This window comes from Ascochyta rabiei, chromosome 5 (assembly GCF_004011695.2).
Source record: "Ascochyta rabiei chromosome 5, complete sequence".
In the NCBI taxonomy this organism is placed as follows: domain Eukaryota; kingdom Fungi; phylum Ascomycota; class Dothideomycetes; order Pleosporales; family Didymellaceae; genus Ascochyta; species Ascochyta rabiei.
The window spans coordinates 1980352-1996409 of record NC_082409.1 but is presented as its reverse complement, the minus strand read 5'-3'; the positions used below and the strand labels follow the sequence as shown (position 1 = coordinate 1996409).

Sequence of the window (16058 nt, the reverse complement as noted above, 5' to 3'; positions counted from 1 at the left end):
ACGCATTTCTTCGAGAATGATTCGAAGGATGCGTGTTGTGACGATGAACTCCGAACTAGCGTCTCTCATCATTGGCTGCGGATTGGGGTAGGGCGTGGTGACTAAATCCTCGCGTCGTTCACTCCCGTCACCCGTCGGCCAAGCCACCATCCCCAGCGCTCCTTGCACCTGCACCCTGCAGCTGTCTATCAACAAGCCATCCACTAACGCATGACTCAGGCAAGGTTGTGGATGCGATGTATAAGATTATGGTTGCCCCGGAGCGTTTGCAGCCTCAGACCACGCATCAGACTACCAGGAACAAGCGACACAGATCTTTTCCTGTTCCACGGCTAGCTAGCTTTTACTCCGCATTCACAAGCTTATCTTACCCCAACCGCCCACTGTCTTGTGCAGCTTTTTTCTTTGTCCTCGTTCGTTAGCAGTCGCCAGCCTTGCGGCGTACTCAACATTTTCAAGATGCCGTCCTCTTTAAGCGTGTCTACCAGCTCAGGCACCCGCACGCACCCAATGTCCAGCCTAGGCAACCAGATTGGTTCCAAGGTCCGTACTCTCGCAAACATGGGCCAGCCCAACATCGAGTTCATCATGGACGATAGCGATGGGCCACGCCGCATCATTCCAAGCTACTCTACCATGGACACTATCTCAGGACACGTCGCCATCACTGCACCAGCTGACACACATTTCGAGGAAGTCGATATCGCATTCATCGGTGAGTAAACGCACGTGTCATCTGCACGTGTTGTCTTGACCAAAATTAAGCATTGAAAGCTAACATGCCTACAGGCACAAGTCACACTTTTGTTGACAGAGTTACCACTACGCCTTCCATGACAGGACGCACAGAGGCCAACCATCGATTCCTGGCATTGAGGCAACCGATCAACGAATCTGATTTCCCGTCGCCGAGGATCTTTGAGGCTGGAAGGACATACAGATTCCCATTCACTTTCAACATCCCAGCACAGTTGCTTCCCAGAGCATGCACGCACGATGTCGTATCAGATCACGTTCGCGACACCCACTTGCTGCTTCCACCAAGCTTCGGTGACCCGGATCTATCTGGATTTGGAAGCGTATTGCTCGACGATCTTGCTCCCGAGATGGCGAAAATAGTATATGGGGTGAAAGTCAGAATCACACAGCGAGGTCTTTCGGACAATCTCGTTCACATTCTCGGAGAGCGATTGAAGAAGGTGCGAGTGAAGCCGGCTTTCGAGGAGCAAGCTCCTTTGAACATTGATGGCATCGACGAATACAGCCCAAAGCAAGAGAAGACAATTAAGAAAGGGATTTTCAAGGGCAAGCTAGGCACACTGACTGCTCAGACTATGCAGCCAAGACCCTTCAACATCCCGGGAGCTCGCACATCTGACAATAAGCCAATCACAACAATAGCTAAGCTTGTTCTGCGCTTCGATCCAGCCGAGGAAGGCGCAAAGCCACCTGCGCTGAGCTCGTTGCACACCAAGATCAGGGTCTCAACATTTTACGCATCCTCGCCCAGGCAAAACCTGCCCTCCCGAAAGCATCTGGCATTCGATATGTCACAGGGTGCCTACGCCGAGAGTGTGGCGCTGAATAGCTTGTGCATTACCAAGGCTAAATGGGAAGAGCACACGGCAGCCTCGAACCCCGCACCGGAGTCCCTCGTACGCCGCGACTCTGGCATCTCCGACTGCTCCACGGCAAGCGGGTCCGCGAATGCTTTTGCAGCAGGCATCCTTCTACCGTCAAGTAACTACAAAAGAGGTGTTTTCTACAGCGCACAGATCCTTGTTCCAGTCACTCTTACTGACAAGAAGAATTTTATACCGACATTCCACTCCTGCCTCATCTCGCGCACATACACATTGTCATTGCAGTTCGCCCCACAAGGAGGGTCGAACATCAGCCTCAAGGTCCCTGTTCAGGTTTGCGCCGACGGCAGCGACAGCGGTATCGAGAATGCACGAGCACGCAGCGTCGAAGCGGTCATGTATCGGGAGGCGGCAGATGTGTTTACTCCCAGGAGTGTCGTACCGTCTGGTTTTAATGGGCTGAGGAACAACGCTCAAGCAAGAGACGAGCTGCCACCTGACTATTCAGCTTTTGCGCCTTCTAGCAGGGCAGCAACAAGAGCAAGGGCTTCGGTCTAAGCAGTCGAAGGGGGCTGGGCCTTCTTACGACAGAGGACGTTTTCTTTCATCATGGTTTGTTTATACCCTTTCGTGCTTTGTCGATCTTGGAGTTGGCTTTAGCGTTCATTTGACGATACATGGGCGTTTTGCATATCTATCAAATTGTTGCAGCAATTGCCTGTAGAAGTACGTTGTTTGAATTGCTGGATACCCCAATCGTACTGTTTCTAGTAGTATCATACCTATCAATAACCGCATAATGATCTATATTCTACTATTTTGATGCTTGACTTCACCAGCGATACCATGTTGAACGAGGACAGATATAGCAGATGGGAAAAAAATGGAACTGATGGAAAAAGATCAAGATTACGATTGCAATTGCTTGTGAGCGGTTCTACACCATGGCATGCTAGCCAAATGCTAATCTCGAAGAAATGCCTCGCACCACGCTGTGTAGACACCGCCGCAGTTTCGAAGTTTCTTCGCAACGACTGGTTCTCTCGATATACGCATAATCTGTTTGATCAACACAGAACCGTTCTGACTCAACGGACCTCTGCAATCTCAACACACGGCATTCGTCGCCTTTTAAAGTCACGCCCAGCACAATCTTGGGATACTAGGGCGCATACGTTAATGGTGTCGAGTTGCGCAGGTGCTTCGAGCTAATAGCACCCAACCCTTGATAGGCTGCAGATGTAGTGTGATCGACCCCAGTACTTCCCCGCGTCACAAGAGCACCAAACTCGAAATGGCTGCGCACAGCTTTGACTGCATCCCCTGCTCAGCCAAACAGCGTGCGACCTGGGAGGGCCAGCATCCTTGTTTGTGTCCGGAAAGGACCGTCTTAGTTCAATCGAGCTGCAGGTCGCTAGCCTTGGTGTGCTCTCATGTGAACATGTCGTTATCCCCAGGGCTGAGCACACTTGCTCCTCTCTTTAACCCTCCAGCGCGTGCGAGCACATCCACAGGCATAACGTGCGGCTGAGAGACCTTGAGTCGTTACTATAGGTATCGCAGTGCGTACGCATCGATACAGCGCACACCCCCTGGCGTAGGCGCGAGACCTGTCATACGCACCAAGCTCGAAGCGTCGGAGCCGGAGGTCCGAGGTTTTTTGTAGATACCTACGCCTAGAGCCTACAACACATTCAACGATACTTTCACGAAAGACTTGTATCAGGATGGCCAGTTCTTCGGACGTTGCACATAATCCCAACGGTAACACCATTATCATTGCCATTATAGTGCCTGCCTGCATTGTCCTGTTATTTGTATCATTAGCTATACTGTATGCTTCCACACTCATCATTCTGCGATCCGTTGCTGATTCATTCACAGACACCGTCATAGAACTTTCCTTCTACCGGGAATCAGCCATGATGTGGAAGCGGCACGTGAACAAGAGCGCATGCAAAGACGGCGAGACGAGCTTGAGAGCAACATCAAGACACAACACTTTTATGACTGGCTTGCGATGCAGAAGGAGAAGTACCCCGACTCACTTCTCACTACCGATCCAGTTTGGTAAATTTCTCTGATCATGAAACCTCAATGATTAAGAAGTAACAAAACCTCAGTGCGATCTGTCTCGACGAGTTCAACAAAGATGCGCAGATACGTGGTCTTCGATGTTCGCATGCATTCCACGCCCAATGCCTCGGCGAGTGGTTCGGTCGCTATAACGAGTTCTGCCCGCTCTGCCACCGAACCATCATACCAGGCGCAAGACCTATGAGAGGCAGAATGATGGAGCGGCCGCCACCGGTACCCGTCGCATTCATGGTATGAGGCTGTCTAGTACATCGTTTATTTGTACTGCAACAAGTGACAGAACAGACCGGCTGAGACGCAATAGGGACATGTTATCTGAGAACTTATTATTTGCTGCGTCTCGAACGCATCATGTGGCTTGCCGTCAGCCTCTTGGCACGCGATTCGATGGTAGACAAGCTTGCCAGTAATCTGCTGTTTGCTTGGAGAGGATCCTTTTTGATATGGACTTCAACTTCACTGTCTCCTCAGAAGGAACTCGCTTCTGTGGAGAGGTCAACTGTAGTAGTGCGACTGCCATCAGCCTGGCCTGAAACATCATGGTGCTACACACATACATCAGCACATCCGAAAAGGCGAGCAGTGCTTCAAAAGGTGAGTTGCGGAGGCAAGCACGCGATCGACCTGGGGGGAGTTGGTGACGAGGAGGATGTTTTGCGCTCCTGGGACACTATTCGCAGCAGCATATGGGCATTGGCTGTGCCTTTAGCTCGTTGTCATGGTGTGGTGTCTCTAAACACGAGCAATATACAGGCACGTACCACGCGCATGCAGCTGCAGCGTGCAAAGGTCCAGCTCCTCGGTTTCCCTAGTGGGACATGGAGTGCGGGTCGTCCCGATGCTCGACCTGCACGATCTATACGTGTGGATGTGCCGAAATTTGCATAGGTGTCGTATAGGTGGTTGCTTGAAGCTAGAAGCAATATTGCAATCTGACTGCCCAGATGGGCGCGCGCGGCAAACAACGATCTTGAGACTTGAATGTTCCTGGCTCTCAGAAAAGTCTTTACTCTTTGTAGTCTTCACAACTGTGGATTCACGCCACGCTGCAATCGTCACTCCTGATGTTACACGCTCACAACCAAGCAGAGTCGGGGAGCCTCACCCCTCCACTATTCACTCACCACCTGTGCACGAGCCAAGCTCACGGGCGGATCGCACCCACGGGCCAGGTCCGAGTATCCGAGTCCAAGCCGAGCACACTCTCTGCCGTCAACAGCACCACTTCCAGCATCGGTTTTACTGTGATGCTGTACCATCGAAAAGTGTGTAAGAATCCGATCGCTCATCGGCGCTGTCCTCGTCGCGTTGTCGCGGCGATGGCGCAAAAGCCCCCGTCCCCAAGACGAAGCCAGTCCCAGAAAGGGAATAGTGGGTCCTCAGCGAAATGTCACGCCACCTCTGGTGGTCTGATATCCTTTGTGGACGTTCCCAGAACATTGGGCTCGACAGCCTGCACTTCGCTGCTGCACCGAGATACCCGTTCGAGCAACTAAAAAGTTCTTTCACGTTCAGGTGCTCCCCCATCTGCAACAATCAATTCTGCAAGTCTGCGCCTCGGGACCAGTCGGGTGCCTTACACTGTACCGGACCCTCCCTACCAGCGCTGTGCAATCCGCCCAGAAGTCACCAGCTACTGCCCCGTTTTGCGACATTGTGTCTTTTGCTCCTCGTCATAAACAGTGGCTCCGTCCGAGTCGACGAGACGAACCCTACACTCTCGTGCTTGACCTTGTCTTTACCCTCTATCCACGTCCCCCTACGTTTTTGAAACGAAGAATTCCGAAGGAAGCACCAGGCTTATATTCTCGACCCCAGCTTCGTCGGTGCCCCATTCCCGGGTTCTAGCCGCACCGTTGGCTTGGCCAGGACACGTTAGTCGGACTCGTGCGTTGGTATCTCCTGATCAACGCGTGAGCACTCTCGTGCAACACCCTACCCACTGACCGTCATCATGGCTCTCAATTGGGACGCATTCCTCAATACTGACAGTCTGAATATACCGCACGATCAATGGTCCGATCTTTCAGCACCTACAACAGGCCCTCCGTCTTCTGACATGCCCAAGTCCATCTCCTCGCAGACTACTGGGTCCACGCCTGAGGACGCCACTGCTTTCGACTCTCTTCTCAACGGTACATCAACCGACCCTTACTTCGAAGACTCTCTGTTCATATCGAACGACTACTTCCTGAGCGATTTGGAAGTGCTTCAGCCATATGGCAACGTCGTTGCTGGCGGTGGTTCAACTACAGAGTCCTCACCTGAGCCTTCCACCGCTGCTGCCAACTTCTCCACTTACCAAACCCCCGCATCTATGTCAGCGACATCGAAGCAGTCACCCCAGATGGCGTCACTCCGAAGGCAATCAGTGCATCGTGCCAACACTTTCCCCAACCCCACTTATGAGTCCATGTTTCCCAACAACCTCGAAGCAGGTTTCGTGGAAGACCTGACCTTCCCGAACGGGGTCAAAGAGTCATCCGCTTCACCCAGGGCAGTACTAGAGAGGACCAAGACGTCTGTTGACACCGTCACCAAGCGGAATAAGGGCAAACCAGATATCCTGTCTGCGTGCTGGACATCACCACTCTGCCCCAACCACGACCAGGATGGACCACCACCCAACCCCTCAAGCTGCGGCGGAGGTTGCGCTCCGTTCCTGTTTGCCGACCAGGACAACCTTCCCAACATCAACAGCCTACTCGCTGAGCCCCAAGAGGTCACAGTCGAGGATGGCATCGTTGAGATCCAACCCCGACGGAAGAAGCGATCTGAGAGCGAGACCTCCATGGGCGAAACCACAGGGCGTCAATACTCTTCTAACAAGACCGCCACCGAACTTGTTGCAGAGGCAAAGCAGAGGATGAAAACTGAGACCTCAGAAGATTCGCCAGTACAGGAGTCACCCCCCGGAGCTGCCGACGACAAGCCTAAGAACCGCCGACGGTTACCTCATAACCAAGTTGAACGCAAGTACCGCGAGTCCCTCAATACTCAGCTCGATTCCCTTCGAAAGGTTGTTCCATCCCTTCAACAGAACGCTCGTGTGTGTGATGGCGCCGACATTGAGGACTTACCAACCCCCTCGAAGCCGAGCAAGGCTGTCATTCTTGCCTCGGCAACGGCCCACATCAAGCAACAAGAGAAGGATAAAAAGGCTCTCTCAGACGAAAACGCACTGCTGCGTGCGCGAGTCAAAGCACTACAGGCACTCGTGAAGTGCGACGACTGTAGTTTGATGCAGTATGTCATGGATATGAAGATCAATCAAGCAAAGTGACGCTCGTTCACCTCTTGTTACAACCCTTTGACAAGATGCCGGCAATCTGTCTAGACCATTCAACCACACCTCTCACCACTTTCTCAAACCGACCTCATGCCTTTGTTGGCTCTCGAAGCATCTCTGGCGTTCAGAAAAGTAGCATTGCGGGTTGGCATGTCTGGACAGCCAGTTAGCTCCCGTTCGAGGTAGAAAGCAGAATCCTTTCCGGTCTGTCCCTGTTTTTTTTGACCGACTCTTAGTCCTTGGGATGCCTGATCAAGGATCATCAACCACTCGGGCCGCAGTACATTGCTGCAAGTAATGATAGGCGTTACACAAACGGGTTGCCATACCTAGGTTGCATGCGCTGTACAACAGCGACAACAGGCGTTCCAGGCCGGCTACGTCGCTTATGTGCGGCTACCATCGGTCATTGTTAATTCCATTGAGTACACAATATTCAGCTTCAATTCCGTCTTCTTCTCTCTTCCACGTGACTGGCATTTGTCAGGGAATAAGCGCTGAAGGTGGGCCAGGAGTACGGTGCGGCAGCGGGTGGAAAAGATGTTGCAGATGTTTGCCCCCACCCGGCTCCACCTGAATCTCGCCAAAAACCCACCTGGACTCGTATAGCTGCAGATCAGCAACTCACCGCCTCAAATTTTGTTGTGGCAAAAACAGAAAGCAGAAGGTCGAAGACAGAGCGTTTCGGACAGATCAATTGTAGCCATTGCACTGGGTGTCGAGTGGGGAAAACCGTATGCGGGGGCGTTACAAGCTTGATACTATGCTGGCGGTGAACAGATGACTGAATCAGACACAACTCAAATCTCGCCGTCATTCGCATACGCTTCGAGTTCAAAGTTGAAAGTGTGATGAATTGTAGCTTTTCGCTGCTCTCATGACTAGGTCCCGTAGGTGTGCCCAAAAATCTATACCCATATGCGCCAATATGCCCTAAAATGTCCGATAGTCCCAACCGAAACCGATCACAGGATTATTAAAGTTGATGTCGTTCGCCAGTATCAACGAGGTGGCGTTTCCATAGACGTGAAGAAGAACCAATATAAGACTTTACAGAATCTAGATGAGGATTCTAGTTCTTGAACTGAGGCTCGTCGGCCTCAACGGCGGGTGTAGGGGGGACAGAGCGGTCTTCCCAGTTGGCCTCTATGATGTTGTTAGTGATCTTGAAAAGAGCGTGGCGATCATGGCGGAACGTACGGATGGAGCACTGAACAGTGCCAATGGGCCACTGAGGACCGTCCCAGTTGTCCCAACCCTCCTCGTAGGATGTGATGGCATCGTGCTCAGCCTTGAAGGCGATCTCCTCAGCAGTGAGCTGGATCTTGGGGATGGTGGTCTGGGCAGACATTGTGGGTGATGTGTGGAGTTGTGCGGTTGTTTGGTGGTGAAGCTTGTGGTCTTTCGACGATTGATGAATTGATGGATGAGTTGACTGATGATTGAAAAGAAGACGGGGAGCTTTCGAGCTTTTGAATGCTTATACGAAAACTCGAAATTGCGGACACGGTCGTCCAACAGTCCGTGCTGGTGTAGACTAAGGCAAAGATAGGTTTCGGACCCAACGCCGCTACCTCGGGGATGGCGAGGCGATACGACTAGCGAGTCAAAAACAGGCACGAGGTACGAGAATTGTGGGGAGATTCGCCTTCCAGAACCCACTTCCCTGCTCGCCTCTTGGTCGTCTCCGGATATTCATGTTTTCCTCCGGATAAACTGGGCTGTGTGGCGTTCGAGACTATCGTTTGTGGAGGTAGACGGTGCTGGAGTTACAGAAAGAGTTTGACGTTGAGCTCGGGGAGGACCGGCATCGGTCACGCCATCGGTCTCTCCACGTCGAACCTTGGAGTGCAAAACAACATCACCTGCCACATTCGCCCCGGGTGTCAACTGATGCCGTATCACAAAATCCTGATTATGGGCGATCAAATACCGGTTGCGGAAGCCACGCACGCGTTGCACAACGCTGCGGTTACTGACACTCACACCACTGATACTGGATCTTGGAGCCCATACTGTGAGATAGGGTTGTCAGAGGTAAGTCACAGATAAAAGGTGATGAGGCTGGCAAGCACAAGATGCAATTCATCAGCGGCTATCATCACAATCCATACTCGAAAGCAGTACACAGCACACGACTTGAGCGGCACCTCCCATACAATTTTCCACATCTCACGCGTATCTTCACACATGCCACGCATGCATGCCAAAACCAAGACCCAACCCCCACGATCGAAACCCACGATGTCGCTCTTCCCCAACATTCTCCACCCTTCCACGTACTCCACTATTTTGGTGGCCGATCGCCCTAAGATAACAACACCACCTACCCAAACAGACCACAAGGCCGAACATCAACACACACATCAAGTTGATCATCACCACGTTTCGGCCTTCTTGATTAGCTTCTTTAGCCACATGTTTGCGCCAGCCGCGTATCAACAGTGCACATCGTCTACGCCTTGTTGGGCGTTGTCGCACCATGTGGAGTGTTCGAGGAGTAGTAGAAAAGCAGTCATCATCGTAGATGACGAATTTGTGCTACTTGAAGCCTTCGAAGGCGAGGAGGAGGACGGTGGACCGATCTGTCGAGAGGCGACGATTGAGAGTTGGAAAGTACCAAGAAAGGAGCCAAAGAGGAGCTGGGATGCGAGACGCTGGAGCGACTTGCCCTATTTTGGTTGTCCATGAGCGAAACGAGGAGGTCTTGTTTTCCTCATTCGAGAAGACCATATCCCTTCAAGGAGCGGAAGGTCGATAATGTGCGGCGAGCAGATTCAGATGAAAATGTCGATTCGGACGTAAACCTGATATTATCTGCAGTGCAATGCGTTAGGCAGGAGGCTTCTGGGATAGCAATGAACCATGATACCCCAACAACATCATTTTCCAGAAATTGTGTCTCAGAGCCACGAAGTCTGCATGATGTTTCTCTCGAAAAAGAGACATTTCTTAATCATGTGGCACTGGCCACCACACAGCCTCACGCAAGTACATCAACAGCCGAATGTGGCTGTGAGCTCCATTAGTATCAGCCACCTCCTGCCTCTGAGGGAACGTGTGGATCTCCTTGTATCAAGCTTTTCCAAGTAACGATTCACGGTCGCTACCGGGTAGTAGAATGCTCTCGACCGTCAAGGAACGGCCCGAGCGGGAGGAGGCCTGGCATGGTCGAGATGCTGGTATGCGCAATCTAAAAAGTCTCGAGTGCACGCAACGCCAGGAGAATTCTGTGCGTTCTATGTAGATAAGCAGGTCGTTTAACCGAACAATTCCGAGCTGCAGCTAGGTCCGCTGAGAGCGGCTTTGCTGATACCAGCGCCTTGGATCTCTTGTGCACCTGGGTTGGGTTTCTTCTGTGCTCAACCCGGGCAGGCACTCCAAGCACTACAAGGGAAAAGCGAGTTAACTCCATACCGGAAACCACGTACTTTGCTCCACGATCGCATGTGTCCGTACACCACAAGCTCTCGTGGGGCATAGCAGTCAGGTAATTTCTCAGCTGGCACATGCAGTCCGGCCGTTTTCATCCCGTATTTGAACATATTGCCTTCACAAGAAGAATCGGGCAAGTCGATGTGCAATACGTCAGCGTGAAATCTCCGTTGATTATCCAGCAAGTCACCGTGGAACCTTGGAGACCGCCTTGGACTCGTATTGCCAGCAAACGCACTCGAATACCCAAGCCCGCAAGTTCAAAGGGCGCGCAAGCCATCACGGAAGGCCGCTGTTCAAGACGCTACAGTCGCTCACCGCCCACAGCCCAGCATTTTGCCATGTCGCCATGCTCTAGCGCCGTTCTGGGCTGCAAACATCCCGAACTGTCACTGCGCACCGCTCATTGGCTGGGAACACCACCACCGCTGTAGCATAAAGCCAACTGCAAGGGGCAAGGATTCGACAGCATCAGATCCACATCTCCGACCTTTGACAATGAACACAGTCGAAGAAGGCGCAATAGCGCATGAGAAAGAGCATAGGAATATTCACGGAGATATGGATGTCGAGAAGGGTAGGGGTGATGAGGAGCTGGACTCCCGTGGCACTGGTACGCTTTCTCAGCTGCTGGCGTAGAGTTTCTGAAGGCGTGTGCTAACTGTCTTTAGGACTGTCTAGGAAGAGAGAAGAAGAGAGTCTACCGCCACTGAAGGGACTCTCGTTTCTAGATCGATTTCTGGTACTATGGATTCTCGTTGCTATGGGTATTGGCATTGCCATCGGAAATACAGTTGACTCTGCGGGACCTGCGTTACAGAAGGGCGAGTTTGTAGGCGTTAGTATACCGATCGGTACGTCGTCGAACTCTGGATCACTCAATCACCGCTGACCTGTGTCGTTGCAGCAATTGGCCTCCTCGTCATGATGTACCCTATTTTGTGCAAGGTCCGCTACGAAACGCTGCATCTCCTCCTCTCCCACAAAGCCCTCTGGATACAAATCGGCATCTCCTTCGTCCTGAATTGGATCATCGCACCGCTCTTCATGGTCGGCCTAGCGTGGGCATTCCTCCCGGACCGCCAGGATTTGAGGGAGGGATTGATCTTCGTCGGTGTTGCACGCTGCATCGCCATGGTGCTCATCTGGACAGACTTGGCCAAAGGAGATGGAGACTACTGCGCAGTGCTCGTGGCCTTCAACTCGATACTCCAGATTGTCCTCTTTGCACCGCTGGCCATCTTCTATGTGCAGGTTGTCAGTCATGGCGAAAAGACAAACGTCTCGTACGAAAAGGTCGCGCAAAGTGTGGCTGTGTTCTTGGGGATACCGCTCGGTGCAGCAGTCCTCACACGACTGGCGTTGAGAGCCGTCATTGGAGAGGAACGATACCAGCGACGCTTTCTCCGATACATTGGACCCCTCTCCCTAATCGGCCTACTGTACACGATCATTATCCTGTTCGCCAGTCAGGGCGCGCATGTTGTCAGGCAGATCACCGACGTTCTGAGGGTATGCGCACCACTCCTGGTGTACTTCCTTGTTCTCTTCTCGGCCACCGTCTGGTTCTGCTACAAGATGGGTTTCGAGTACAAGCTCAGCTGTGTCCAAGGCTTCACGGCTGCCAGCAATAACTTTGAACTTGCTATCGCAGTTGTTGTAGCGGTGTATGGCGCCTCGAGCGGACAGGCGTTGGCGAGTACAGTTGGTCCGCTGATTGAAGTGCCGGTGCTGGTAGTCCTAGTGTATGTTCTCCAGTGGTTAAGAAAGCGATGGCAGTGGGCCTGAGAGCTTGGGTGAAATACTGAATCAACCCTAAATTTTGATCAACTACCCAATAGGGAAAGGAAGCGAGTGTTTGCAGCTGTAGCGTGAATGTCACTGCCAAAACGCAGGGTGATTTGACAGGCCGTCAGTGACGGATACACATGTGACAATGACGGGACAGTCACCACCAAAAGATCGTAGAGAGAAGGTAGTCCGAAGATGTGCCTAATGCGGCAACTAGCACAGCCACTCAGATGCATGAAAGCTCCCACGCGAGAATTCACGCATACGAGGTATGACCGTGGTGTTGGGAATTGCCCAGCCCGAAGCTAGCAATCTCGGCCACGCGTCCGACAGTAACGAATGAGAGTGCCAGCGCATTTGACTTTTGCTCTTTCCGCAGTTCGTAACATGGCCGCTGCGGAAGGGCTAGGCTGCCGTAGTACGCAACAATATCCGCTATCGTTGATAAGGGCCGGAGACAACGCCGGAAGCCCACAGCAAAGCAACCTCTCAGATCCCTACGAAGTTCACGGCAGACGGCAGCACTGCATGGGGTCCGCTCCAGCTCTGGGGCCGAACTTCGTTCGTAACAAGTTTCACTAGGTAGTCCAGCCAACGGCAGGCAGGCGTTGGGCCAAAGCAGAAAGCTCATGAGTCGAGGTGTAGCTTCGGCGTCAATGGAGTTACTGGTGGGCACGTGTGCTTCTTCGGAAGATTGTCGCCCTTGATAATGCCAAGGTCCGTTATAAGAGCGCCATGCTGAGGAGCATGGATCTATCATTCGAAAGGCGGGAATGAATTGTTGTAGCTTATGCCGCCAATGGTCTGCTTACGGAGAGAGAATGTCGATCAGTCCGCTTTCATGAGATATAGGAGTTCTCGTTCGATCGGAAGCGTTCGTTTGCTAGATCAACAAACCGCATCACACATCGTGGGATGCTTGGTGGAGGCTCGGTGTCTAGTCCCAGCAATGACTTGCAGTAGGCAGATTTTATAATCCGACTCTCCTAAGAAGCTATACCCGGAGACGGAGCCTAGCAGCATGCAGCGACGCATCGGTCTACGAGAGCTGTCATAGGGTGGATGGTTACATCCGCCCACGGAAGCACAACCTCGTGTGCCGTGGGGCGTTCACAGTTGTGCAGCATCTTTGCACTTAGCTCCGACTTCAAGTGGCACGCCGGGATCAGCACCTAGGCAGACTGTCAGCATTGTCGGCATGCCAGAAGAAGGCAATGATGAGCGACGACACGCTACTAATGTTGCCCTTGGGATGTCGTACACCCATCTAGGTGAGATCGATTCAGGGTACATGATCTAAATGTGACATATGCAGGTGTCTAAAGCGTCTACGAGGCAGTCTGTACGGCTGCATGTTGGACCGCAAGCATTTGAGTGCTTAATTGTGCCCTTGTGTGGTTGCAAACACATGCATTCCGACCGGCTCGAGGTTGGCTTCTGCGCTCTGGTGCCCACAGTGCAGGTGTTCTAGTATGGATAGCAAGCTGTTACAATGATCAGTCTTTTCCTGATGCTGGCCGGTAACCTGCGACAACATACAGTCGGTTGCAGCTCGGCAGCGCAAAAGACATCCTGCGTCTATTGAGAACAAGCATTCCCCAAAAGTTACAATTATAATTTCTAGCAATCAGACACAGTGAGAACAAAGAAGACAAGACAAGTGGCTTACAGTATCGTTGTGCCGGGACGGCTGGACGAGTGAGTAGGTTCTGTCGTGCATTTGTGTGACAATCATCGCAGCCCTACATTTTGAGGCTGACTGCAGGCGCTTTGACCCTGTCTGGTCCACGTAGAGCTTTACACCGCCATTTGGAGTCGTTTATCAGACGCGTCGAGAACCAGTACACCCAGCGTGGTGTTGCGCAAGAAGGTAGTTTGATCGTGCCTGAGTTGCTAGGTTTCATCTGGTCAAGTTCTACCGTCTATTACTGCGCATGTGCAGTTCGTTCAGGCACCAGGTACGCTCCAGGTTACTGCATAGAGATCTCACCTTCACCGCTCGCTCTTTGTTGAACGCGGCGCAGTTCCCTAGGTCTCTCCATTGAACGAGTAGCGCGACCCAGAAACTGCTTGGGGTGCAAGAAGATGTGCAGCCTACGCGCCTCACTGACCATACCTGGTCCTTAAAAAGGGTCCCTATACCTAAGGTAATACGTGTTGGGCCGACACTAAGACGCAAGGCCTGCAAGTATGGATCGAACTATCACAGGCTCGCGTCTCAGACATGCGGTCTGCACGAGCACGTATATGCATCTGCCTGCGTGTGATTTAATCCCAATCTCCTACTCCACTTGGAATATGAACGCGTCTCTCTTACATCATGAGCCCGACACACCCTGTCCAACCCCACAGCAGCGAAGATGCAATCCAGGCCTGTGCTTTGACCAGAGTAACAGGAAGTGGCGCGCTCATGGCGGGTGTGGTGGAAAAAAAAAAAGTGCAAGAGGAAAAGTGCCATCGGACCGGAGACCACTTTCCTCGAAATTGGCGGCTGGAATTCCGATGGGTTGGTTCGGCTAAGCTAGCGGCTGTCCGCGTTTCACATACGGTCTTTGTTCACTCTGCACTCATCAGACCGGTGTTCCTGCTCCTCGAGACTGGGCCTTGCGACCAGTCTCAATCCGGGGCTTTGGGAGCCCTCATGATAGCGAGAAATCAAGCTGTTTTGTGCACATGGGAAGCAAACGTTGGCTCTGCCAGTGTACCCACGGGACTGGTGGTACCCAGCGTTGTGGCTTCGCACCAGCCATCCCAGAGCCAAAACCCACTGAAATCCTACCCAGACACGACGCGGTTTAGCGCAGGTGTCCTTGTGAGAAAGACGTCTTTCACCTCGTAGCCCTGGTTCGTGTGTCGGGTGAAAGCCGCAGAACAGGCTATGGACTGAAACATACCGTTGTCTGTCTCGAGAGACAGCCCTGTTTCCGTTGCCAGCGTGCGACGCAGCCCGACGCGGTGTGCCATGGTATCGAGAAGACGTCTCTATTGGGCGTGGTCGTCTTCAAAGGGCCAGGGAAAGGCTCACCTAGGTTGCAACTTGACTATGCTGGTCTCGTTGAAACGAAACCCGCATCGCAAGTGTGATGCTGAGTGTGATGATCCATGCGCGTGCATATCTCTTGCCAATGGTTGCAAAGCTCTCTCGTTTGCATTGAGGGGAAGGCGGCAGCTAACGCATGGTCCGACTGCGTGATCCCAGACTGACGACCAAATACTTGGGAATCAGACGACTCGCAACACTCACGTCTCGACGTCATGTACTCCCGCATCATCGTTTGGTGGGATGGAGAGCTCCCTTTGGCCAATCGTCTAGGTGTACTTCTGCCGGTATACAAACGCCATATGGGTATTGTCGTGGGTGACCCTGTGCGCTGCATGCAGGCACTGCTTCCACGACAGAAGCCATGATTGGGCCAGACGTTCTTTGTTGCATGCAAGCGACGAACGCCTCCTGCTCTTGGCCGCGTACATTGCGTCTTCTGACGATGGTGCTGAGGAGGTGAGAAGGCGGAAAGCTGGGAGAAGCTAGGTCGCAGGGCAGATGGGAGGGACGGGGGTTTCCGACACACTCGCGACGTCCTGATGGCACGATCCCGGTCGACAGCGTTGCCAGCGAACGAACCCCTTGGTAAGCTTTGGTGGTAACGCCAGCGGGCCGGCACGGCGAGCGAGGAAAGGCGCACTGACGCAGCAGCAGCGACCGTGCCTCGGTTGATGCAAGTCGGAGAACCAACCGCAAAGGATAACTGTAGACGGTAGAGGAGCGAGGATAAAGAGGGTCACTGTAACACAAGCTTTCGACTTGGAAAGGAGTGTAGTTACGATGAAGTTGATTATGCAGTGAAGAGTAGACTAACGCAAGC

At 52.5% G+C, this 16058-nt stretch overlaps 6 protein-coding genes across 6 annotated transcripts, besides 1 other annotated feature; 5 read left to right on the top strand and 1 right to left on the bottom strand.

Annotated features, from left to right (window-relative positions):
- Positions 1–459: 459 nt before the first annotated feature.
- EKO05_0003805 (uncharacterized protein) lies at positions 460–2141 on the top strand (the record flags this gene model as incomplete). The annotated part of the gene is made up of 2 exons (XM_038938570.1): positions 460–715; positions 790–2141. The coding sequence occupies 2 exons, from the start codon at positions 460–462 to the stop codon at positions 2139–2141; spliced, it is 1608 nt and encodes a 535-aa protein (XP_038800471.1).
- Positions 2142–3310: 1169 nt separating this feature from the next.
- EKO05_0003804 (uncharacterized protein) lies at positions 3311–3917 on the top strand (the record flags this gene model as incomplete). The annotated part of the gene is made up of 3 exons (XM_038938603.2): positions 3311–3417; positions 3468–3653; positions 3707–3917. 3 exons carry the CDS (start codon positions 3311–3313, stop codon positions 3915–3917), a joined length of 504 nt encoding a protein of 167 aa, XP_038800472.2.
- Positions 3918–5634: 1717 nt separating this feature from the next.
- EKO05_0003803 (uncharacterized protein) lies at positions 5635–6963 on the top strand (the record flags this gene model as incomplete). The annotated part of the gene is made up of 1 exon (XM_038945263.1): positions 5635–6963. The coding sequence occupies one exon, from the start codon at positions 5635–5637 to the stop codon at positions 6961–6963; it is 1329 nt and encodes a 442-aa protein (XP_038800473.1).
- A 1078-nt stretch (positions 6964–8041) lies between these two features.
- On the bottom strand, positions 8042–8320 carry EKO05_0003802 (uncharacterized protein; the record flags this gene model as incomplete). The annotated part of the gene is made up of 2 exons (XM_038938428.1): positions 8042–8115; positions 8170–8320. The coding sequence occupies 2 exons, from the start codon at positions 8318–8320 to the stop codon at positions 8042–8044; spliced, it is 225 nt and encodes a 74-aa protein (XP_038800474.1).
- Positions 8321–8378: 58 nt separating this feature from the next.
- Positions 8379–8415: a tandem repeat.
- Positions 8416–9027: 612 nt separating this feature from the next.
- EKO05_0003801 (uncharacterized protein) lies at positions 9028–9660 on the top strand (the record flags this gene model as incomplete). Its single annotated transcript, XM_059636237.1, has 1 exon — positions 9028–9660. The coding sequence occupies one exon, from the start codon at positions 9028–9030 to the stop codon at positions 9658–9660; it is 633 nt and encodes a 210-aa protein (XP_059492220.1).
- A 1242-nt stretch (positions 9661–10902) lies between these two features.
- On the top strand, positions 10903–12192 carry EKO05_0003800 (arsenicals resistance; the record flags this gene model as incomplete). Its single annotated transcript, XM_038938513.1, has 3 exons — positions 10903–11017; positions 11076–11258; positions 11312–12192. 3 exons carry the CDS (start codon positions 10903–10905, stop codon positions 12190–12192), a joined length of 1179 nt encoding a protein of 392 aa, XP_038800475.1.
- Between the last annotated feature and the right edge of the window lie 3866 nt (positions 12193–16058).